The sequence below is a fragment of the Ambystoma mexicanum genome, chromosome 13 (assembly GCF_040938575.1).
Source record: "Ambystoma mexicanum isolate Mex_15411 chromosome 13, UKY_AmexF1_1, whole genome shotgun sequence".
Classification (NCBI taxonomy): Eukaryota; Metazoa; Chordata; class Amphibia; order Caudata; family Ambystomatidae; genus Ambystoma; species Ambystoma mexicanum.
This window is the reverse complement of record NC_090938.1, coordinates 833,722,477-833,748,347: the sequence shown is the minus strand read 5'-3', so window position 1 is coordinate 833,748,347 and position 25,871 is coordinate 833,722,477. Positions and strand designations below refer to the sequence as shown.

At 48.7% G+C, this 25,871-nt stretch overlaps 1 protein-coding gene across 1 annotated transcript in view; it reads left to right on the top strand.

Moving 5' to 3' along the window:
* Positions 1 to 19,203, top strand: part of LOC138522088 (uncharacterized) — an 89,179-nt gene extending 69,976 nt beyond the window's left edge. The window contains exon 6 of the mRNA XM_069635335.1: positions 18,302 to 19,203. Within this exon, the coding sequence (XP_069491436.1) occupies positions 18,302 to 18,406 (105 nt within the window). The 3' untranslated portion in view covers positions 18,407 to 19,203. The remainder of the gene's footprint in view (positions 1 to 18,301) is intronic.
* The last annotated feature ends 6,668 nt before the right edge of the window (positions 19,204 to 25,871 follow it).

The window sequence follows — 25,871 nt, the reverse complement described above, 5'->3', positions numbered from 1 at the left end:
CTCCGTGCGCGGCCACGTCCCCCTTTTCACCTTGCCCCGATCTACTCATTACCGTTTATCTCCGTCTCCACTCCCTTACCATTATTCTCTTCCCCACAACTCTCCGAAAAAAATGCCTTGTGTTCGAGATATCCTATGAAAGCCCTACTGGTGACGTCACCGATCTCTTCCAAAACTACTGGTAAGTTCTTTACATGTTTTTAAAAGTTCGAAATACGCTTGCAATCTACCCCCGTTAACCCCACAGCTGTCCTCTTGTCACGCCTGGAACAAGGTAATCAACAATATAATCAGACTGCGCACGCTGCGTCGCCTCGCGTGTGATACGCCCCTCGACAAGAGGGCTTAACCAGCCAATTATCTTCCGTATTAGGCAACCAGCTAGCTACCACCTACAGGGAAATGTCATCTATCTATCGAGTTTTCTGCTCGATCAATAGGGATCCTCATCTACTCATTGACCAATAATCACCAAATCTTAGGAAACCGCACACACACACTTACAGGTGGTCGCGACCTAGGCCAATCAGTGTCTACGAGCGGCCGCACGTGATGTTTTCGTGCTCCGCCCCCTCCTCTTCCGTAACGTAGCGGACTGCTCTCGCACTTGTCCAGCTACCATTCACTTCACCCTCAACACTAATTTATCAAACCTTCGCCGCGCACCTGTGTAACACCTCCCACCTCCCGTATTCTATTCCCTCCCCCTCCCTCACAATTTCACATTGCTTGTTGGGCGTGGCATACTCACCAAGTTCTCTTGATGCGGGGCCGCTCGACTGCGTGCACCCCTCAAAGCGGCTCGCCACCTCCCCTCGTCTGGACCACGTCTGGACACTCGCCAACTGCGGGCGGGATACTTCTCAACCGGCTCCCGAAGGCCAATATCCGGATTGCGCTGTCTGGTCTTCTCGCAGTTCCGCGATGGTCCTGTAGTCCTCAAAAAGGGGGCAGCGGCAGAGGGGGCCGGGCCTCCTCGCAACGAGAGCACTCAGAAAAATAAAATAAAAGCAGATCTTAAACAGATCTCAGAAGTGCCTCCAACTTGTCGGGGGGAAATTCTCCCGGGGTCTGCTGTGCCGTCCGCGGACCCCTGGGCTGGGAGGCCCCAACTCCTCCCGCGTGTCCCAAAAATGAGTATGAGGCACACGCAAGAAGCAAAGTGGTTCTGCTGTTTATTAAACAACGGCAGGGATGGGTCAAGGATCGTACGCGTCCGTCCTGACTCGAAATTCGTGGGGCTCGCAGGCCCTTTTTACCTCCGTATGATGCGCTACTTGCGTCACCTGGGAAAGTTAGCAAAAAACCTATCGTCACTCTGGATTGGTTCCTCGAGTGGTAGGGTTAGTATAGCATACGTATAGAGAACGCTGTTAGTGGTTAAGGGTCAGTCAGGTGGTATACTTGGGTTGTCCCTTCTATTAGATACATGAAAATTGTTACACGAAGACCCCTGATGATTGGCTAATGTTAATGGCGTCAGTGATGAGTGCCCCATGTTCTGATTGGTCCACTTGCGAGCCCCTCAGCCTGGAACCATCGTTGTTCCCAGCTCGCGGTGCACCTGTCATTTGCAAATATGTAACTGTGTTTGTGCAGACAATGCGTGGATTTGTTCATATGCTTGAGAGCAGACTACTCCCACCGCCGCAGGTGTCCATTGAGTCGCTTCATTGTTGCTGCCTGTGTCTCAAAACGTGGGACCCAGGCGCCTCCTCCCTCCTGGGTCTGGCACCCTGTCAGGTTCGGCTTGGTCACGTGAGGAGAGACCGTGGTTGAGGCAGAATTCTGCACATTTAATGTTGCATTTTCCACTGTGTGTCTGGCTTAGTTTGCAGGTGTGACCTTGGCTTCGGCTTGTGGCATGCGAGTTTGCAACATTGTTCCCTTGGCTGTCCGTTCTCGCCGGGCTCATTCTGCAGGGTCAGCAATTGTACTCTTGCTCGTTCAATGTTCGTGGAGGCTCTTGCTTGCGGCCTACTTGGGCCTGGTGCATAGGTGGGGATGTTTGATGCACGGCGCTTTAAGTTACGGTATCATATTGCTTTATCCCCAGTATCATGTCTTTGTTATATTTCTCATTGCAATGCATGGGTTAGGAGAAGCGTCAGCAAGCATTTTAGATGAGTTTGTTGTGCGTCTTGCGTTTCTGCATTTTGAAAAACCTATGTGAAAAATAATAAAGATGCGCGTCAGCGGGTGTGTCCGTCACCTACGTCATAGGACTGAATATGTTCTTCGTGTGGATTGGTGTGGGAGTGTGCATGTTTGCACGGGTGTTCTGACCGTTGGCTAGGTCGTCATGGCATCTCTAACGAAGTGTTTATTTAATGTTGAATGGTTCAGTCGAGTTCATCCATGCCGCAGGTGTCGGCTTGGGCAGGGCAGGCTGGTGGGCACATCCGTATGTTCCTGTATCAGGGTATTTGGTAGTCTGGTAGATAGGCAAACTCCTCTCGTGGCGGGTGTCTGGGCCGCAATCCTCTAGGCCAGGGGCGTGAGGGGATTGGTGGGACTCTTTTGTCCCATTCTCCGACTTCAGAAGGAAGAGGGGACCTCCAGATGAGGAACATTCTGAAGCCCTGCTGTAATGCCAGGGTGAAGGAAGAGGACCCCCAGGTGAAGGAAGAGGACCCCCACATGAGGATCATTCTGAAGCCCTGCTGTAAGGCCAGGGAGAAGGAAGAGGAATCCCAGAGTGCAGTAGAAAGTCCCAGAGCTGTTGCAGTGCTCTCCAGAGACCCTTGCCCTGAAGGCTTCCACACCTGTAAAGAAGGCACCAGCAGACCTCTAGGATGATAGATTCTGTGGCAACTCTGTCACGTTTCTGCGCCAGGAGTGTTGGTCTGTGTCCAGTTCTCAGACTACGGTCGATGCTCATTCTTTCTAGACTGTGATCTGTAGATGCCTGGTGGCACGCTCGCACACCTCACCCCTCCCTCCCTCTCCCCTCCCCCCTCTCCCCCCCACTTCCATTTTGGGTACCTGGGAATAGTCCACATTTCTGGATGCTGGAAAGGAGTTGCAGGTAAGTAGCTTTGGAATTCACACCTGTTGCTTCATGATGCTGCATTGCTGATGCTTTGTCATTGTGCCAAGGTAGCAGCACTGGTGTGTGGAGTGCCATGTTATTGGGTTTTACACAGCACCTCTTCTGAGCAGGAAGAACAGTGTAGGTGGTTTGCTGTTGTGTTGATGTGTGCAGTTCGCAAGCACCCAGGCTGTGTGTGCTGGGGGGGTGGGGGGGGGGGTGGGTGTGGGGTTTAAGTGCATCCAGAAGGAAGGAAGGGAGGTCCAGGTGTCAGTATCCTGCTTTGTAGTGGCCCCTTAAGATCTACCCTGACAGTGAAGTTGGTTGAGGTTGCTGGAGGGTGGTGTGGGAGAGCTGCAGAGGTGGGACAGTGTAAGTGTGTGCAGAGAGCGGTACTAGCTAGCGGCACCCGCAGTGTGTACATGAGATCTTTATAGTATATGGTGGGGAGCAGGCTAGTGAGGGGTGCAGACAATGAAGATGCCACGTAAACCCACACGCCTGCCTCCTCCACACACTCCTGCCACTGGCCATCACATCTCTTCTGTGTCTGCCTGGGTCTTGCTGCTGTTACTCGGCTCCTAAGGTAATTACCCACTTTGTGTCATTTCAGCTGTTGATTCCTCTGCCGCTGCTGTTGCTTTTGCTGTGGACCATAAAAGAAATGTATGTCCTCCGAACAGGCATGAACCCTGGCTTTCCCCCACGCGGAAGATGACCTGCTGCCGGGGCAAAGTAACAGACCTGTGGAACCTCCTGCCCCAAAGCCTGGTTTGAAGCCATTGGGTTTTTTCCTTCAACAGTAGACAGTAGAAGTGGCGCAGTGTTTTCGTTTTAGAAAACCTCCCGTTCTGAGCTTGAAGGGAAGATGGGAATATCTGGACACTATCCCTTGAGTATTTATTACTGGATAAGGCTGCACAAAGTAAACAGGTTTTTATCCAAAATGTACAAGAAGTCAGAGCTGACATGGTGCATGAGACCAGTGCCTTCACGTATTGGATGTCAAACTCCCTTCGAGGAAAAAATACAATCTCCCTCAAAACTATATAAGGAAGTTTCCATGTCCATCTTTTGGAAAATGTCTAAGCGCCTCAGGTAGAACCTGGGGCCCTGAGAACATGTAATCTGCGGAGGGGGGGCTGCTACAACTGAGAAATTTGTTTTTAGTGTGTGAAGACACATTAAATTTTAGGATGAAACCTCTTTATAGCTGGTTTCAGTTATCAAGTCTGGTGCCTGATTTTTACAAGGGGATTAAATCCCACTGATTGCCGCTATTCTGGACTGTATTCATGGAGTTCTTACTGAATCATGGATTTATATGATCCGGCAAGTTTTATGTAGTATATTTCTCTTTTACACTGTTTAACAGAAGGTTTTGATGAACTAAAACACATTTAAAAAATCATTATTTATTAAATGCATATTTTAGTTTTGTTTCTACAGACAGCATTGTTTTTATTTGTATCATGAGAGTTGTACTAAGTGCCAAATAAATTAATCCATTCTAAACCTTTTGTGTTTCTGTGTGTGTTGCTAGGGAGACGCTGTGGATCCCTGCCATCTTGACCCCACCAGTAGTGTTTAAACTGAACTGCCCTTACATTGTGTGCCACAGAACTGGCCCGCCCAAGACTGGCCATTGGGGAGCATTGTCTGATAGTTTTGCTGTTTTTTAATTGTGTGTGTGTGTGTGTGTAGTATACATGATACCTTACACAAAAATCGAAAATGTGAAATATTAAGTTAAATCATTCAAATGCACATTTTAGTACATCACGTTGTCAAATATTTCATTAATTTTTACAATGGCACACTTTAAAATGCTAAAACCTAATAAAAACTCATTATTTCGTTTTAAAAAATATTTACAACATGCAACCTCCGACTGTCTCAATTTGCTACATTGTGTCAGATTCTGAAGTAATTGTTCGCCAAGATCAACAACGCGTTGTAATTCTTTGAAGATTTTGATCAAATCCCTTACCAACGCCAATGTAAAGGCAACATGAGTGCCAGTCATTGATCTCTTCCGCAGCCCGTCGATATCGAATGTACACATGGCCCCAGTAATCTTAACCTTGAAGCAGTTTCTGGACATTCAATGACGTGATAAACTGTCTCTTGGAAAATCCATTTGACAAAGTCTGCACTTTCGAAGTTCTTTAAGGACTCCCCTATGTGGAGCGGATGACGAGTGTGGAGCGGATGAAGTGAGTACATGCGATGGATGGAATGCATGGAAGAAATAGAGGGCCTGGAATGGACATTGTGCAAGAATGGCTGGAGCGCATGGAACGGTTGGAGCGCATGGAACGGTTGGAGCGCATGGAACGGGTTGGAGTGCATGGAATACATGGAGCATGAAGGCGCTCGATCTCGCACCTACTGAAAACTATCATTTCACATCACCACGCTTACTCTCTTCTATACACATACCCGCCAGCATAGGCGTTCTCCTCAGGCCTAACGCAGCCAGAATCGGTCTGGGTAACACCATGCCAGAACAAACACCTACTCCTGATCTCCCAACCACCACATCTACCGCTAAGAAGCAGCTATCATACGAGTGCCTCACCTGCTGCTCACCTATCTGGTGCACACACGCACCTTATGACTCTCTCTCTACTTACTTGAACTACGGTTCCCGAGGGCGTTCAACCTACCAGCGCCTTGAGATCATACCAATGGTACATAAGGCGCTATATAAATGCAAAGTAACATAACATACCCAGTCTCGGACCCGTGGCCTCCAATGTTTGGAGATAATCACGATACTGCTGCGAGGGGAAACTTACGAAGGTAATGGTCTGTCTTTCGTTGGTGTTTTGAGAGAAAAAACGTTTCTTTTAGTTTTAACCTCTCAAGATCATCTGTCAATGATCCTGTCCGAGCGTTTAATTTTATTTTTCATAACCCACTACTGAGTCTGTACATTCTATATCATAAAGCTGACACACCGTTTTTTAAACTTGCAGAGAAAAGGATTGTAACCTCTAATTGGCACTTCTCCCAAGTACGAGCCCAAACTGGGTTTGACCATCTTCGCAACCTTCGTATACAATAAAATACTTTACTTCCTGTATTGTAACCCTAGGTGAAGTCGAATTACACTTATGGCAAACCCAAAACCTGCTTCAAGATCTTGCCCTCAATCGACTTCATTAGATATGCATGATCTAACTTCTTCCATTTTTATTTATTTGTCTCCACTTTTATTTGTAGAAATGACAAAGCCCAAATACACGATTCATCCTGTGCCACTTTTGCCTTATTTCCCACACATAACTTTCCCTCTTTCTGCTTCCAGTCATGGTCATGAGGTGCGATTTAACAGGGTTGATTGCCAATTTATTATCGCGTAGATAATACGCGGCGCCATTCAAGGTTCGCTGCAACCCCGATGGTGTGTAGTCAAACGAAGTGAGAAATGGGTATAAGCGATGAAGTTTGTTCTCAATTATGCACATTTTGGAGGTACTGCACCCCAGCCCCTGCTTACATCCCATAGATCTGCCATATATAAATTACAGCGGGTCGGGGCAAGTAAACCGCCCTGCCGAACCCCTTTTCCATTGGTATGCAGCGTGATAGATCAGCATCAGTATTTAGCCTGACCCTGCCTGGCTACACTGTTGCAGTGGAATAGCTGTTGCATTCGTAAGAGACCTTGATCTATACCCCGCCCTATCAACTAACTCCACAACACTGCTATATCACATTATCAAAAGGGGAGTATCCACTGTACAGCTCCTGTGATGGGGCAACCTATTCCCCCAAAAAGCCTGCAATGTTAGAGGCTGAGGGCACAAGGTGCCATTTAACAGTTGTGCCTTCCCTTCGCTGTTCTGCAAGGGTCCAAAGAATAACACATTGTTGGGGGGCCATGAGTCACCACTGTCTTTTCAAATGCCAACAACGGGTGAAATCACACACCTTGAACGGCCCCATATTGGTGTCATGTCCAGTCTCCGGACCTTGGATACTCGCTGACGTCACCCCTCCCCGTCTATTCTCTTGTTACCCAGTGGCTGCTGCGTAACTGATGAGGGTGGCTGAATGTTTAAATATTGAACATTTGGGTCATTGGCTTCCCAAACGGAGTCCATTTTCATCAAATCACTGTCACGTAGGTGACTGGGATCACCAGACCAAAGATAAGGTTTAGCTAATGTGTTTCTAGGGATCTAATTTGTCCCAAAGGTTAAGGATGGTAGCAACAACTCTCCACATACAGGATGAGCCCAAAGTCATGTTCCAAGAGTTGAAGATACAGTCTGTCCTTTGGCGATGGAACCCTTTCTGGAGGTGCCAATGAGCGTCTCCCCTTTTGGTCTTTCCTTGGGAGGCTCATGGTATTCTGGATTCCAGTTCTGGTCTTCCCCTTTAACTGATCATTCTGTTTTTGAGTCTCTTATAGACGTTTGAGAGGGAGGAGTAGCTTCTGGTTGGGCAGGTGCTGGGTGGGGTGACCTCTACCCCCAACTCCATCCTCCTGATTTTTTACAGATGCTGTCAAGTGTACCCTTTCAGGCCCCCGTTTTAATATTTAGGCTTCCCTCACCTACATCTGCCATACATGTCCCTGCAAGTTGTAATGCCACCATCTCTTTGCTCCCACCGCTAATATCTGCCTATGGCAAAACCTTTTCAAATGTGTACTCAATCTCTTATCTGCAACTGATGGGCTCTGACCCTCTTCTCGCACCCCATCGTGATATTTTCCCTAACTGCCTCCCCTCAAAATATTCCTCAACCTCTTCACTTGGATGTTTACAACGCACTCTCTAATCTCTTCAACTTCCTGTCTCCCAATGCTGCTTCCAGATCTATGCCCACCTCCTTAGGATGTGCACTCATCACCTCTTTAACTTCACTGTCTGTCCCCTCCCCCCCACTTCCCTCCTCTCCCCAAAAAGACTCTTTCAGCGGGCCCTCGCCTGCCTCTTTAATCATAAACACCTTCTCCAATTCTCCAACTTGCCCACACCCTCCAACAGCCTCCTGACCATCTACGTGACTCTGATGGCCTCTTCTGACAAGGTCACTGCTACCTTTAAACTCTCCAACCACACACTAATCGCGTCCTTAACTTTGCCCTGACAGTCTCCTGATCTTGCGCCCCACTATCCTCTGTGATGCCAACCAGCTCCTTAAACTCGCCAACCCTCTCCAGGGAAGTGCCCCCTTCAGCCTCCAAACTCCTACTTGCTCTCAACACAGCTCCATCACAGTTGCCAGCTGCAAACGACAACCTCCTCCCAAACACCCACACCAAGTGGCTGAGCGCTTGTAGCTTTTATAAGGCGTTGGACCTGACTTGCTGCCTCTTTCAAAGAAGGGAACTTGGTTGTGCAGTCTTGCTATCAGGAACTTTGGTGTTGTAGTTCTCTGGGGCGGCCTGGCTGGGTTCTCTAAACTGCTACTTGGGGTAACTGGTAAAGGAGTTGGCTGGTATGGCCTTCTCCTGACGGTGGCTTCCGTTTAGGAAGTGGGAGTTGGGGGCTCTCTTTTGTAGGTTTATGAGCACTTTCTGCAATGGCGTGAGGGAAGCCGAATGTGCAGCCTCTCTAGCGCTATGGGGCCACTGCTCAAGTCCCCTAGGGGACCCTACCTCTTCGATTGGTTCTACTTTGGTACCACAGAGGGATAGCTCCATGGCTGATGAGGGAATACCTTCTCTTCAGGAAAGTCTCTTGCTTTGGTGCCCTATGACTATCCCATTCTCTGATCACCTGGCAGGGACTTCATCACAGCTGGAATGAGTAGGATGTCACGTAGGTGAGGGAGCGTGGGGGGGGGGAGTGGGATCCCGCCGCCAGAGCGGTGAGATCCAGTTCCACCAGTGCACAGACAAGCACCTCTTGAGTGGATGAAGGGCTCAGAGGTGCGCCACAGGGGAGCTACTGATGCTGGGACTCAGTGCCCATAGAGTAGATTATTCACTGACCAGCACCCGTGACCATGCCCCGCAGGCAGCCCACACCACAGTGGAGCCCCCAGCGCCCATGACCATACCCCACAGGCAGCCCATACAACAGGGGAGCCCCCAACACCCGTGACCATGCCCCACAGGCAGCCCACACCACAGGGGACCCCCCCAGCACCCGTCACCATGACTCGCAGGCAGCCCACACCACAGGTACCCCCAGCACCCATGACCATGCCCCGCAGGCAACTGTCACTAGGATCAGATATATCATCTTCTTCTAATGAAGACTGTCTCCCCTTCCTCCTCACCTGTAGGTTTCCACTTACGGTTCGGCTTCTTCCTCCCTCTCGGGACAGGTGGTTTCTCCTTTTTTTATGGAGATGGGGACTGCCACGGAAGGAAGCCACAGTGGCCACTAGTCAGTGGGACTGTGGCCTATCCTCCGTGACCGCCTGGAGAGAGGGGAAAAAGCCTTAGGCACAAAAAACCCCAACGAACGGTAGAACCGTTTAGTGGCTGAAGAATTCTCCGAATGAAGCTGGTAAACTCTTCAGAAAGGATGAGTGGTCACAAGTAAGTATCTGCAAGGTATGATTAGGCAATGAGGGGGTAACAAAGAATTGGCAATGGCGCCTGAACAACAACGGAGAGGAATGGAAACAGAAAGAAAACGTAACGAAAGAAACAAAGGCAGGATAACTGGCAACAGAGAAAGCGTAGAGAAAGAAAATAGAGAGGCAAACTCTGGCAGGCGAGAGGAAGACAAAAGAGGGAGGAGCTGAAGACGGGAGGTGCGTTCCAAGCAAAAGTCCGGAACAACAACAAGGAAGGAAAGAGACACAAGGACGTAGCAGAGAAACGAGAGTGAAGGAAACAAGAGTGAAAGCGAGCGGATCACCGCTAAGGAGAAATAATTGGGAGCGAAACAACACAGGAGAAATCCAAGCAGTTGCAACGCGTCCGCCGTCAGGAAGGAACTGATGAAATACTTCCGGCAGTGGTCGTGTAGCAGAAAACAACTAGACCAGCAAAATGTAGTGGGGAACTTCAATGGAGGCACCTCTTCCATCTGTCCCAGACTTGCCACCTACCTAAGGGCATGACAGTATGCCCCTCCTGAGGCTCACCAACCCCACCGGCTTGCCTGGATGACATCGGTGAAATTTCTGCACCAAGAGAGGGGCGTGTATATTAGATTTAGGCTCAAATGAGTTCTCCGACCAAGGGTAACCTTTCCAATTAACTAGATACTCCAACCTCCCCTGATGGTACCTGGATTCACATATTTGGCCCACCTCATACTCTCCTAAAGGGTCCGAAGGTACCTTTACCTTCTTAGAGGTGCGCCCCCACATATCGGGCTGGAAAGTTCGTAGCTGAGAGGAGTGAAACACAGGATGAACAAGCCACAGGCAATTTGAAAGCTTAAGTCGGAAAGCTACAGGATTTATCTTGTGTGTTATTTCATAGGGCCCTATGTATCTAGGGGACAGCTTAGATGGGTGTATCCATCTGGGCAAATATTTGGTGGAGAGCATCACTTTGGAACCAGCTTCCTAATCGGGTACTGGCCTGCGGCGTTTGTCGGCCTGGAATTTATTACGATCACAGGGCTCTTGGAGACTTATCTTGGACTTACCATGAGCTTCCTGAATGAGAGCCAGGGAGGATTCGACAGATGGGACCTCAGAAGCTTACTTGGTGAGAGGTAAGAGAGCGTGGGTGGTAACCATATGTGCAGAAGAATGGACTGATCCCCAGTGCTGTGTGAATAGTTATTATAAGAAAATTCTGCAGTAGGTAAAAGCGCCACCCAGTTGTCTTGTTGGTTTATAAAACAACGGAGGTATTGTTCTAGAGTGCCATTGAGGCGCTCCGTCTGCCCATTGGTCTGGGTATGGAAGCCCGGTGACAGAGCCCTCTCGATACCCAGCTTTCCACAGAAAGCCTTCCAGAAACGAGAAGTGTATTGGCTCCCACGGTCTGAGATTATTTTTGTAGGGATACCGTGGAGACGAAACACCTCTTTGAAAAAGACTTCTGCCATTTCAGCTGCGGTGGGAACCCCGGGTGAAGGGGAAAAGTGAGCCAATTTAGACGCTGCACTTGACGTTGTTGTGTTATTGCTACCTGTTGTTGTGGTAGTGAATATGTCTTTGGCTGTTGTTGTGTTACTAGTTGTTGCTGCACATTTCCCGGTTGCAGTGCCTGCTGTTGTTGGATGTCCTGCTGTTCCCTTGTAGGCCCTTGTTGCCCCTGTTCTCCCCATGATGGTGTGCCGGGTCTCATTCTACATGTGCGTGACATGTGCCCTAGTAATCCACAAATCCAACATACCGGTGGTTCCCTGTTCTGCCATGGAAAGCTCCCTGAATTGTCCTGGTATACTGGTTGCCCGGTGGGGTAGAAATTTCTGAATCCTCCCCCTTGCTGTTGTGTGTTTATAGCCGTATCCCCTCCCCCTCATCATTCCTCCCCTTCCCCTGTTATAATTATAATATCCGGCTCCTGGCATTGAGTATCCTCCTCCCATGTTAGTCGTGTATGGTTGGGGTGGTGGCAGCTGTTGTGCCACAATCTGTGATGATTGCATTTGGGAGGGATCTTGTGCAGCCACTACTTGTGTGGGGTTTTGAGTCATTGTTGTAGGTGTAGTTATTAGTGCACCTTCCATCGTGTATTTAGTAAGTTTGTTCTGTACCAATTTAGCCTCTTCCGCTTTTCTATCCTCTTCCTTTTGTTTCATCTTTTCTTGCCATGTCCTACAATGATGTACTATCGTCAGTTGTATTTCTGGCCATGCTTTTGCTTCCATCCCCACTACCTTCTTCAGTTGTTTCTGAACTGCTTCTGGGAGCCCTTGTATTAGTATATGATAGAATATTGCTGGTGTTTTGTCCCATTGTTCTCTAGTTTCCATACGCCACTTCTCTTGAATTTCCTGGATATAATCAACAGGATCTTCGTTCTCACGCATCTTGCGTGATGTAATTGCTCCTATGTCTGATGTGTCTGGGTACTGTACCCTCAGCGCTTGCCATAATGCATGTCTGTAGTTTGCGAATGGTGCCCCATCGTGTGAAGTGTTTGTTATTGTGACCCCGGGGAAGCCTGCTCTCTTCCAGATGTCGTCTGCTGCATCCCCCAATATTGATATTAGAAGGCCCTTTACATCCCCCACTGCCAGTTTCTGTCCTGCGGTGTTTTTCCATTTCATATATCCATTTTCCCGCACCTCCACTTAATGATGGGAGCCTGCACTTTATATTTTCCTTGTCTGCATGCTTCCAAGGGACGTATTGTGGTCTAACCCCTCCCCTCTCCAGAAGTGGCATTAAGTTGTGTCCTGTTTGACCCCCTGGGTTCCCCAAAGTCGAGTCCGTGTACCCCTCCTCTTCTTCCGTGTCGTCTACATCGTCAATTGTGTCCATATTTCCCCTGCTCGTAACTGTTTCTCCTCCATCTCTTCCCCTTCTTTTATCATTTCCTTTATTTGATGTGGGCGTGTGTATTCGTTCTTCCTGCCTTCGTCCAGGGAGATCTCTAAGCCTTCCTGCATAGGGTGTCAGTTCGTGAGGGGCGGGTGCGGGTGGGCATGTTGCACGGGATGAGTGTGGGGTGTTGGAGCATGTTGGACGGGATGATGAGGGTGTAGCTGCACGTGTCTGCCTTCCCGCCATTCCTCGCTCTTCCCCCTCACTTCCCTCCAGTTCTTCCTTTCTCCTGCAGGCCCATGGTGATTCTCTATTTGTCCGGGTGATGTATAATTTATCTAGGCTTTCCCTTTCACTATTTCTTCCTTCCTTCGCCATTCCTTCTTCTTCCTCACTACAAAAGTCATCCAGGAGTGACAACCCCCAATCTGTCTTTTTCCCCCTAATCGTTACTGTTTTTAAGTCTATTAGATCCGTTCCTCCCGTTTCTTCTTTACCAATTGCTCCCCTTTGTGCTGATGTTGTGGCTACTTCTGTGTTCCTGCGTACATACCTCCTTACTTCACTCTCCCCTCTCCTATCTTCTTTCCCCTTCTTTTTTCTCCGCTATTTCTCTACCAATTTCCTCTGTTCTTTATTAATTCCTCCATTACTTCACTACTCGTCTTTTCCAATATCCTTTCTTCTCTCTTCCTTTCCCATCTCGCTCTTTCCCGCTCTAATATACTCTCTATCATCCTCCCTTCTTCGTATTTCTTTGTTGTGTCTGATATTATTCTCTTCTTCCATATTTCCATTTCTTTTTCTTTCTCTTCTTCCTCTCTTTTTTTGTCACGCAGTGCTGCTCTGGATACCCTTTCTGCTACTGCCTTTACCCTTTCGGCTTCTCTATTTTGCTCCTCAGTTCGTTCCCTCATTTTTTCCAACTCATTCTTACTTTCTTTCCTTTCCCGTGCTCTCTCTCTTTCCTCTCTCTCAAGCTGCTTGATCAGTGCATTCTGCTCATCCCTTAATTCTGCTAATCATTCCTCCAAAATCTCTTCCTTTTGTCGTAACAGCTCTTCCTCCTTTCTTTTCCCCTCTTCCCCTTTCATTTCACTCTTTCTGGTATTATCCTCGTCCATTTTCCTTACTACCTCCTTCTCTTCTCCTGTTAATGAACCTTGTAATTTTAATAATACCTGCGCAGCTACCCACTCATCATGTCCTATTGCCGCGATCTGTTCTTCGCCAGTCCTCCCCTCCCCTGCGGGCATCTTCGTACGAGCTGATCCCGTCGTACTAGTCTGCTCCCCTCCCGAGTGGCCACCTGTAGCTGTATATGGTGGCGGGCTGTATGCCGGGTTCGAGTACCCCTCAGCCGCCCTTAATTGTTCTCTTACTATTTCTCGTAGTTCTGTTAAAGGATATAACCCCCCCTTCCTCCTTTTTCACTACCTTTGCTAGGGGCATATCGTCGCTCTGTTCCTTTTTTGTTTCCTTTTCGTTTAGGTTGTTACTCTTTTCTCCTCCCTCTTGTCCGTTCCCTGTGTTTTGTGTGCCTTCACTCTTTTTCCCCATTCTCTCCTTGCTCCTTAATCTTCTTCGCTTCCGTTGTTTCCCCCATAGTGAACATTACGTTTGGTCTTGGTCGGGACCCTTGGAACATCCTCCATAAGTTAAACACCTCCACGTGGTGTGTCAACTTCTTCCCCTTGTATGTGTTATGCAGATGGGTTAATAGTGAATGTTGGGTATATGGATCGAAACTGCCATTAGGCGGCCATGGTGTCGTCATTTTGTTGTCCGTCCCCTGTGTCCATTCTATGCTGTATTTGATCAGTTTCTCCCTATGGGGTGACAGTGTTTTACATATATGCTGTAGCGGGGTAGTGAGGGTGCTCCCCCACCCTCCCGATCCTGTCCCGTATGACATAGTAGCACTTCACTTGTTATCCTACCCCTTTTTGGTAGAGGTTATCTTGCTAACAGTGTACGCTATACAGTCTTAGATCTTTACCTGGCCCCGTAATTTTGGGGACTTGCGATTGTCCGCTAAGGAAAAATAGTAAAATATAGCATTTGCATTTGTATATTCTTTTCTTTCTTCTCTTCCTTTATCGAACACCTTTACGGCCCCCTACGGCCGAGGCGCACGTAGCCCCCTGCGGCTGCGTGCCCTGTGTGACGTTCTTATACAGCCGTCCCACTTTGTTTTACCCCTCCTCCTCTTTCTTCACTTGTCATGGTCGGCGTTCTCCGTGCGCGGCCACGTCCCCCTTTTCACCTTGCCCCGATCTACTCATTACCGTTTATCTCCGTCTCCACTCCCTGACCATTATTCTCTTCCCCACCACTCTCCGAAAAAAATGCCTTGTGTTCGAGATATCCTATGAAAGCCCTACTGGTGACGTCACTGATCTCTTCCAAAACTACTGGTAAGTTCTTTACATGTTTTTAAAAGTTCGAAATACGCTTGCAATCTACCCCCGTTAACCCCACAGCTGTCCTCTTGTCACGCCTGGAACAAGGTAATCAACAATATAATCAGACTGCGCACGCTGCCTCGCCTCGCGTGTGATACGCCCCTCGACAAGAGGGCTTAACCAGCCAATTATCTTCCGTATTAGGCAACCAGCTAGCTACCACCTACAGGGAAATGTCATCTATCTATCGAGTTTTCTGCTCGATCAATAGGGATCCTCATCTACTCATTGATCAATAATCACCAAATCGTAGGAAACCGCACACACACACACACACACACTTACAGGTGGTCGCGACCTAGGCCAATCAGTGTCTACGAGCGGCCGCACGTGATGTTTTCGTGCTCCGCCCCCTCCTCTTCCGTAACGTAGCGGACTGCTCTCGCACTTGTCCAGCTACCATTCACTTCACCCTCAACACTAATTTATCAAACCTTCGCCGCGCACCTGTGTAACACCTCCCACCTCCCGTATTCTATTCCCTCCCCCTCCCTTACAATTTCACATTGCTTGTTGGGCGTGGCATACTCACCAAGTTCTCTTGATGCGGGGCCGCTCGACTGCGTGCACCCCTCAAAGCGGCTCGCCACCTCCCCTCGTCTGGACCACGTCTGGACACTCGCCAACTGCGGGCGGGATACTTCTCAACCGGCTCCCGAAGGCCAATATCCGGATTGCGCTGTCTGGTCTTCTCGCAGTTCCGCGATGGTCCTGTAGTCCTCAAAAAGGGGGCAGCGGCAGAGGGGGCCGCGCCGCCGGGCCTCCTCGCAACGAGAGCACTCAGAAAAATAAAATAAAAGCAGATCTTAAACAGATCTCAGAAGTGCCTCCAACTTGTCGGGGGGAAATTCTCCCGGGGTCTGCTGTGCCGTCCGCGGACCCCTGGGCTGGGAGGCCCCAACTCCTCCCGTGTGTCCCAAAAATGAGTATGAGGCACACGCAAGAAGCAAGGTGGTTCTGCTGTTTATTAAACAACGGCAGGTATGGGTCAAGGATCGTACGCCTCCGTCCTGACTCGAAATTCGTGGGGCTCGCAGGCCCTTTTTACCTCCGTATGATGCGCTACTTGCGTCACCTGGGAAAGTTAGCAAAAAACCTATCGTCACTCTGGATTGGTTCCTCGAGTGGTAGGGTTAGTATAGCATACGTATAGAGAACGCTGTTGGTGGTTAAGGGTCAGTCAGGTGGTATACTTGGGTTGTCCCTTCTATTAGATACATGAAAATTGTTACACGAAGACCCCTGATGATTGGCTAATGTTAATGGCGTCAGTGATGAGTGCCCCATGTTCTGATTGGTCCACTTGCGAGCCCCTCAGCCTGGGACCATCGTTGTTCCCAGCTCGCGGTGCACCTGTCATTTGCAACAATATGTAACTGTGTTTGTGCAGACAATGCGTGGATTTGTTCATATGCTTGAGAGCAGACTACTCCCACCGCCGCAGGTGTCCATTGAGTCGCTTCATTGTTGCTGCCTGTGTCTCAAAACGTGGGACCCAGGCGCCTCCTCCCTCCTGGGTCTGGCACCCTGTCAGGTTCGGCTTGGTCACGTGAGGAGAGACCGTGGTTGAGGCAGAATTCTGCACATTTAATGTTGCATTTTCCACTGTGTGTCTGGCTTAGTTTGCAGGTGTGACCTTGGCTTCGGCTTGTGGCATGCGAGTTTGCAACATTGTTCCCTTGGCTGTCCGTTCTCGCCGGGCTCATTCTGCAGGGTCAGCAATTGTACTCTTGCTCGTTCAATGTTCGTGGAGGCTCTTGCTTGCGGCCTACTTGGGCCTGGTGCATAGGTGGGGATGTTTGATGCACGGCGCTTTAAGTTACGGTATCATATTGCTTTATCCCCAGTATCATGTCTTTGTTATATTTCTCATTGCAATGCATGGGTTAGGAGAAGCGTCAGCAAGCATTTTAGATGAGTTTGTTGTGCGTCTTGCGTTTCTGCATTTTGAAAAACCTATGTGAAAAATAATAAAGATGCGCGTCAGTGGGTGTGTCCGTCACCTACGTCATAGGACTGAATATGTTCTTCGTGTGGATTGGTGTGGGAGTGTCCAGTGTGCATGTTTGCACGGGTGTTCTGACCGTTGGCTAGGTCGTCATGGCATCTCTAACGAAGTGTTTATTTAATGTTGAATGGTTCAGTCGAGTTCATCCATGCCGCAGGTGTCGGCTTGGGCAGGGCAGGCTGGTGGGCACATCCGTATGTTCCTGTATCAGGGTATTTGGTAGTCTGGTAGATAGGCAAACTCCTCTCGTGGCGGGTGTCTGGGCCGCAATCCTCTAGGCCAGGGGCGTGAGGGGATTGGTGGGACTCTTTTGTCCCATTCTCCGACTTCAGAAGGAAGAGGGGACCTCCAGATGAGGATCATTCTGAAGCCCTGCTGTAATGCCAGGGTGAAGGAAGAGGACCCCCAGGTGAAGGAAGAGGACCCCCACATGAGGATCATTCTGAAGCCCTGCTGTAAGGCCAGGGAGAAGGAAGAGGAATCCCAGAGTGCAGTAGAAAGTCCCAGAGCTGTTGCAGTGCTCTCCAGAGACCCTTGCCCTGAAGGCTTCCACACCTGTAAAGAAGGCACCAGCAGACCTCTAGGATGATAGATTCTGTGGCAACTCTGTCACGTTTCTGCGCCAGGAGTGTTGGTCTGTGTCCAGTTCTCAGACTACGGGCGATGCTCATTCTTTCTAGACTGTGATCTGTAGATGCCTGGTGGCACGCTCGCACACCTCACCCCTCCCTCCCTCTCCCCCCTCTCCCCCCCCCACTTCCATTTTGGGTACCTGGGAATAGTCCACATTTCTGGATGCTGGAAAGGAGTTGCATGTAAGTAGCTTTGGAATTCACACCTGTTGCTTCATGATGCTGCATTGCTGATGCTTTGTCATTGTGCCAAGGTAGCAGCACTGGTGTGTGGAGTGCCATGTTATTGGGTTTTACACAGCACCTCTTCTGAGCAGGAAGAACAGTGTAGATGGTTTGCTGTTGTGTTGATGTGTGCAGTTCGCAAGCACCCAGGCTGTGTGTGCTGGGGGGGTGGGGGGGGTGGGTGTGGGGTTTAAGTGCATCCAGAAGGAAGGAAGGGAGGTCCAGGTGTCAGTATCCTGCTTTGTAGTGCCCCCTTAAGATCTACCCTGACAGTGAAGTTGGTTGAGGTTGCTGGAGGGTGGTGTGGGAGAGCTGCAGAGGTGGGACAGTGTAAGTGTGTGCAGAGAGCGGTACTAGCTAGCGGCACCCGCAGTGTGTACATGAGATCTTTATAGTATATGGTGGGGAGCAGGCTAGTGAGGGGTGCAGACAATGAAGATGCCACGTAAACCCACACGCCTGCCTCCTCCACACACTCCTGCCACTGGCCATCACATCTCTTCTGTGTCTGCCTGGGTCTTGCTGCTGTTACTCGGCTCCTAAGGTAATTACCCACTTTGTGTCATTTCAGCTGTTGATTCCTCTGCCGCTGCTGTTGCTTTTGCTGTGGACCATAAAAGAAATGTATGTCCTCCGAACAGGCATGAACCCTGGCTTTCCCCCACGCGGAAGATGACCTGCTGCCGGGGCAAAGTAACAGACCTGTGGAACCTCCTGCCCCAAAGCCTGGTTTGAAGCCATTGGGTTTTTTCCTTCAACAGTAGACAGTAGAAGTGGCGCAGTGTTTTCGTTTTAGAAAACCTCCCGTTCTGAGCTTGAAGGGAAGATGGGAATATCTGGACACTATCCCTTGAGTATTTATTACTGGATAAGGCTGCACAAAGTAAACAGGTTTTTATCCAAAATGTACAAGAAGTCAGAGCTGACATGGTGCATGAGACCAGTGCCTTCACGTATTGGATGTCAAACTCCCTTTGAGGAAAAAATACAATCTCCCTCAAAACTATATAAGGAAGTTTCCATGTCCATCTTTTGGAAAATGTCTAAGCGCCTCAGGTAGAACCTGGGGCCCTGAGAACATGTAATCTGCGGAGGGGGGGCTGCTACAACTGAGACATTTGTTTTTAGTGTGTGAAGACACATTAAATTTTAGGATGAAACCTCTTTATAGCTGGTTTCAGTTATCAAGTCTGGTGCCTGATTTTTACAAGGGGATTAAATCCCACTGATTGCCGCTATTCTGGACTGTATTCATGGAGTTCTTACTGAATCATGGATTTATATGATCCGGCAAGTTTTATGTAGTATATTTCTCTTTTACACTGTTTAACAGAAGGTTTTGATGAACTAAAACACATTTAAAAAATCATTATTTATTAAATGCATATTTTAGTTTTGTTTCTACAGACAGCATTGTTTTTATTTGTATCATGAGAGTTGTACTAAGTGCCAAATAAATTAATCCATTCTAAACCTTTTGTGTTTCTGTGTGTGTTGCTAGGGAGACGCTGTGGATCCCTGCCATCTTGACCCCACCAGTAGTGTTTAAACTGAACTGCCCTTACATTGTGTGCCACAGAACTGGCCCGCCCAAGACTGGCCATTGGGGAGCATTGTCTGATAGTTTTGCTGTTTTTTAATTGTGTGTGTGTGTGTGTGTAGTATACATGATACCTTACACAAAAATCGAAAATGTGAAATATTAAGTTAAATCATTCAAATGCACATTTTAGTACATCACGTTGTCAAATATTTCATTAATTTTTACAATGGCACACTTTAAAATGCTAAAACCTAATAAAAACTCATTATTTCGTTTTAAAAAATATTTACAATATGCAACCTCCGACTGTCTCAATTTGCTACATTGTGTCAGATTCTGAAGTAATTGTTCGCCAAGATCAACAACGCGTTGTAATTCTTTGAAGATTTTGATCAAATCCCTTACCAACGCCAATGTAAAGGCAACATGAGTGCCAGTCATTGATCTCTTTCGCAGCCCGTCGATATCGAATGTACACATGGCCCCAGTAATCTTAACCTTGAAGCAGTTTCTGGACATTCAATGACGTGATAAACTGTCTCTTGGAAAATCCATTTGACAAAGTCTGCACTTTCGAAGTTCTTTAAGGACTCCCCTATGTGGAGCGGATGACGAGTGTGGAGCGGATGAAGTGAGTACATGCGATGGATGGAATGCATGGAAGAAATAGAGGGCCTGGAATGGACATTGTGCAAGAATGGCTGGAGCGCATGGAACGGTTGGAGCGCATGGAACGGTTGGAGCGCATGGAACGGGTTGGAGTGCATGGAATACATGGAGCATGAAGGCGCTCGATCTCGCACCTACTGAAAACTATCATTTCACATCACCACGCTTACTCTCTTCTATACACATACCCGCCAGCATAGGCGTTCTCAGGCCTAACGCAGCCAGAATCGGTCTGGGTAACACCATGCCAGAACAAACACCTACTCCTGATCTCCCAACCACCACATCTACCGCTAAGAAGAAGCCATCATACGAGTGCCTCACCTGCTGCTCACCTATCTGGTGCACACACGCACCTTATGGCTCTCTCTACTGACTTGAACTACGGTTCCCGAGGGCGTTCAACCTACCAGCGCCTTGAGATCATACCAATGGTACATAAGGCGCTATATAAATGCAAAGTAACATAACATACCCAGTCTCGGACCCGTGGCCTCCAATGTTTGGAGATAATCACGATACTGCTGCGAGGGGAAACTTACGAAGGTAATGGTCTAATGTCTTTCGTTGGTGTTTTGAGAGAAAAAACGTTTCTTTTAGTTTTAACCTCTCAAGATCATCTGTCAATGATCCTGTCCGAGCGTTTAATTTTATTTTTCATAACCCACTACTGAGTCTGTACATTCTATATCCGCCATTGTCATAAAGCTGACACACCGTTTTTTAAACTTGCAGAGAAAAGGATTGTAACCTCTAATTGGCACTTCTCCCAAGTACGAGCCCAAACTGGGTTTGACCATCTTCGCAACCTTCGTGTACAATAAAATACTTTCCTTCCTGTATTGTAACCCTAGGTGAAGTCGAATTACACTTATGGCAAACCCAAAACCTGCTTCAAGATCTTGCCCTCACGACTTCATTAGTTATGCATGATCTAACTTCTTCCATTTTTATTTGTAGAAATGACAAAGCCCAAATACACGATTCATCCTGTGCCACTTTTGCCTTCTTTCCCACACATAACTTTCCCTCTTTCTGCTTCCAGTCATGGTCATGAGGTGCGATTTAACAGGGTTGATTGCCAATTTATTATCGCGTAGATAATACGCGGCGCCATTCAAGGTTCGCTGCAACCCCGATGGTGTGTAGTCAAACGAAGTGAGAAATGGGTATAAGCGATGAAGTTTGTTCTCAATTATGCACATTTTGGAGGTACTGCACCCCAGCCCCTGCTTACATCCCATAGATCTGCCATATATAAATTACAGCGGGTCGGGGCAAGTAAACCGCCCTGCCGAACCCCTTTTCCATTGGTATGCAGCATGATAGATCAGCAGCAGTATTTAGCCTGACCCTGCCTGGCTACACTGTTGCAGTGGAATAGCTGTTGCATTCGTAAGAGACCTTGATCTATACCCCGCCCTATCAACTAACTCCACAACACTGCTATATCACATTATCAAAAGGGGAGTATCCACTGTACAGCTCCTGTGATGGGGCAACCTATTCCCCCAAAAAGCCTGCGATGTTAGAGGCTGAGGGCACAAGGTGCCATTTAACAGTTGTGCCTTCCCTTCGCTGTTCTGCAAGGGTCCAAAGAATAACACATTGTTGGGGGGCCATGAGTCACCACTGTCTTTTCAAATGCCAACAATGGGTGAAATCACACACCTTGAAGGGCCCCATATTGGTGTCATGTCCAGTCTCCGGACCTGGGATACTCACTGACGTCACCCCTCCCCGTCTATTCTCTTGTTACCCAGTGGCTGCTGCGTAACTGATGAGGGTGGCTGAATGTTTAAATATTGAACATTTGGGTCATTGGCTTCCCAAACGGAGTCCATTTTCATCAAATCACTGTCACGTAGGTGGCTGGGATCACCAGACCAAAGATAAGGTTTAGCTAATGTGTTTCTAGGGATCTAATTTGTCCCAAAGGTTAAGGATGGTAGCAACAACTCTCCACATACAGGATGAGCCCAAAGTCATGTTCCAAGAGTTGAAGATACAGTCTGTCCTTTGGAGATGGAACCCTTTCTGGAGGTGCCAATGAGTGTCTCCCCTTTTGGTCTTTCCTTGGGAGGCTCATGGTATTCTGGATTCCAGTTCTGGTCTTCTCCTTTAACTGGTCATTCTGTTTTTGAGTCTCTCATAGACGTTTGAGAGGGAGGAGTAGCTTCTGGTTGGGCAGGTGCTGGGTGGGGTGACCTCTACCCCAACTCCATCCTCCTGATTTTTTACAGATGCTATCAAGTGGACCCTTTCAGGCCCCCGTTTTAATATTTAGGCTTCCCTCACCTACATCTGCCATACATGTCCCTGCAAGTTGTAATGCCACCAGCTCTTTGCTCCCACCGCTAATATCTGCCTATGGCAAAACCTTTTCAAATGTGTACTCAATCTCTTATCTGCAACTGATGGGCTCTGACCCTCTTCTCGCACCCCATAGTGATATTTTCCCTAACTGCCTCCCCTCAAAATATTCCTCAACCTCTTCACTTGGATGTTTACAACGCACTCTCTAATCTCTTCAACTTCCTGTCTCCCAATGCTGCTTCCAGATCTATGCCCACCTCCTTAGGATGTGCACTCATAACCTCTTTAACTTCACTGTCTGTCCCCTCCTCCCCCCCCCACTTCCCTCCTCTCCCCAAAAAGACTCTTTCAGCGGGCCCTCGCCTGCCTCTGTAATCATAAACACCTTCTCCAATTCTCCAACTTGCCCACACCCTCCAACAGCCTCCTGACCATCTACGTGACTCTGATGGCCTCTTCTGACAAGGTCACTGCTACCTTTAAACTCTCCAACCACACACTAATCGCGTCCTTAACTTTGCCCTGACAGTCTCCTGATCTTGCGCCCCACTATCCTCTGTGATGCCAACCAGCTCCTTAAACTCGCCAACCCTCTCCAGGGAAGTGCCCCCTTTAGCCTCCAAACTCCTACTTGCTCTCAACACAGCTCCATCACAGTTGCCAGCTGCAAACGACAACCTCCTCCCAAACACCCACACCAAGTGGCTGAGCGCTTGATGCTTTTATAAGGCGTTGGACCCGACTTGCTGCCTCTTTCAAAGAAGGGAACTTGGGTGTGCAGTCTTGCTATCGGGAACTTTGGTGTTGTAGTTCTCTGGGGCGGCCTGGCTGGGTTCTCTAAACTGCTACTTGGGGTAACTGGTAAAGGAGTTGGCTGGTATGGCCTTCTCCTGACAGTGGCTTCCGTTTAGGAAGTGGGAGTTGGGGGCTCTCTTTTGTAGGTTTATGAGCACTTTCTGCAATGGCGTGAGGGAAGCCGAATGTGCAGCCTCTCTAGCGCTATGGGGCCACTGCTCAAGTCCCCTAGGGGACCCTACCTCTTACTTCGATTGGTTCTACTTTGGTACCACAGAGGGGTAGCTCCATGGCTGATGAGGGAATACCTTCTCTTCAGGAAAGTCTCCTGCTTTGGTGCCCTATGACTATCTCATGCTCTGATTACCTGGCAGGGACTTCATCACAGCTGGAATGAGTAGGATGTCACGTAGGTGAGGGAGCGGGGGGGAGTGGGATCCCGCCACCAGAGCGGTGAGATCCAGTTCCACCAGTGCACAGTCGAGCACCTCTTGAGTGGATGAAGGGCTCAGAGGTGCGCCACAGGGGAGCTACTGATGCTGGGACTCAGTGCCCATAGAGTAGATTATTCACTGACCAGCACCCATGACCATACCCCACAGGCAGCCGATACCACAGGGGAGCCCCCAACACCTGTGACCATGCCCCACAGGCAGCCCACACCACAGGGGACCCCCCCAGCACCCGTCACCATGACTCGCAGGCAGCCCACACCACAGGTACCCCCAGCACCCATGACCATGCCCCGCAGGCAACTGTCACTAGGATCATATATATCCTCTTCTTCTAAAGAAGACTCTGTCTCCCCTTCCTCCTCACCTGTAGGTTTCCACTTAGGGTTCGGCTTCTTCCTCCCTCTCGGGACCGGTGGTTTCTCCTTTTTTTATGGAGATGGGGACTGCCACGGAAGGAAGCCACAGTGGCCACTAGTCAGTGGGACTGTGGCCTATCCTCCGTGACCGCCTGGAGAGAGGGGAAAAAGCCTTAGGCACAAAAAACCCCAATGAACGGTAGAACCGTTTAGTGGCTGAAGAATTCTCCGAATGAAGCTGGTAAACTCTTCAGAAAGGATGACTGGTCACAAGTAAGTATCTGCATGGTATGATTAGGCAATGAGGGAGTAACAAAGAATTGGCAATGGCGCCTGAACAACAACGGAGAGGAATGGAAACAGAAAGGAAACGTAACGAAGGAAACAAAGGCAGGATAACTGGCAACAGAGAAAGCGTAGAGAAAGAAAATAGGGAGGCAAACTCTGGCAGGCGAGAGGAAGACAAAAGAGGGAGGAGCTGAAGACGGGAGGTACGTTCCAAGCAAAAGTCCGGAACAACAACAAGGAAGGAAAGAGACACAAGGACGTAGCAGAGAAACGAGAGTGAAAGAAACAAGAGGGAAAGCGAGCGGATCACCGCTAAGGAGAAATAATTGGGAGCGAAACAACACAGGAGAAATCCAAGCAGTTGCAACGCGTCCGCCGTCAGGAAGGAACTGATGAAATACTTCCGGCGGTGGTCGTGTAGCAGAAAACAACTAGACCGGCAAAATGTAGTGGGGAACTTCAATGGAGGCACCTCTTCCATCTGTCCCAGACTTGCCACCTACCTAAGGGCATGACAGTATGCCCCTCCTGAGGCTCACCCCCACCCCCCCTTTCCCCCACCGGCTTGCCTGGATGACATCGGTGAACTTTCTGCACCAAGAGAGGGGCGTGTATATTAGATTTAGGCTCAAATGAGTTCTCCGACCAAGGATAACCTTTCCAATTAACTAGATATTCCAACCTCCCCTGATGGTACCTGGAATCACATATTTGGCCCACCTCATACTCTCCTAAAGGGTCTGAAGGTACCTTTACCTTCTTAGAGGTGCGCCCCCACATATCGGGCTGGAAAGTTCGTAGCTGAGAGGAGTGAAACACAGGATGAACAAGCCACAGGCAATTTGAAAGCTTAAGTCGGAAAGCTACAGGATTTATCTTGTGTGTTATTTCATAGGGCCCTATGTATCTAGGGGACAGCTTAGATGGGTGTATCCATCTGGGCAAATATTTGGTGGAGAGCATCACTTTGGAACCAGCTTCCCAATCGGGTACTGGCCTGCGGCGTTTGTCGGCCTGGAATTTATTACGATCACAGGCCTCTTGGAGACTTATTTTGGATTTACCATGAGCTTCCTGAATGAGAGCCAGGGAGGATTCGACAGATGGGACCTCAGAAGCTTACTTGGTGAGAGGTAAGAGAGCGTGGGTGGTAACCATAAGTGCAGAAGAATGGACTGATCCCCAGTGCTGTGTGAATAGTTATTATAAGAAAATTCTGCAGTAGGTAAAAGCGCCACCCAGTTGTCTTGTTGGTTTATAAAACAACGGAGGTATTGTTCTAGAGTGCCATTGAGGCGCTCCGTCTGCCCATTGGTCTGGGTATGGAAGCCCGGTGACAGAGCCCTCTCGATACCCAGCTTTCCACAGAAAGCCTTCCAAAAACGAGAAGTGTATTGGCTCCCACGGTCTGAGATTATTTTTGTAGGGATACCGTGGAGACGAAACACCTCTTTGAAAAAGACTTCTGCCATTTCAGCTGCGGTGGGAACCCCGGGTAAAGGGGAAAAGTGAGCCAATTTAGAAAAGGAATCTACTGTCACCATTATACAGGTGCACCCCTGAGACACTGGTAGGTCGACGATAAAGTCTGTAGAGATTGTGTTCCAAGGGCTAGATGCTATTGAGCTGGGCTCCAGCAGTCCCAAAGGTCTTTGTGTTTGATACTTGTTACGAAGACAAGTTGTACAGGACTGCAGATATTGAGAGGTATCTTTCTTC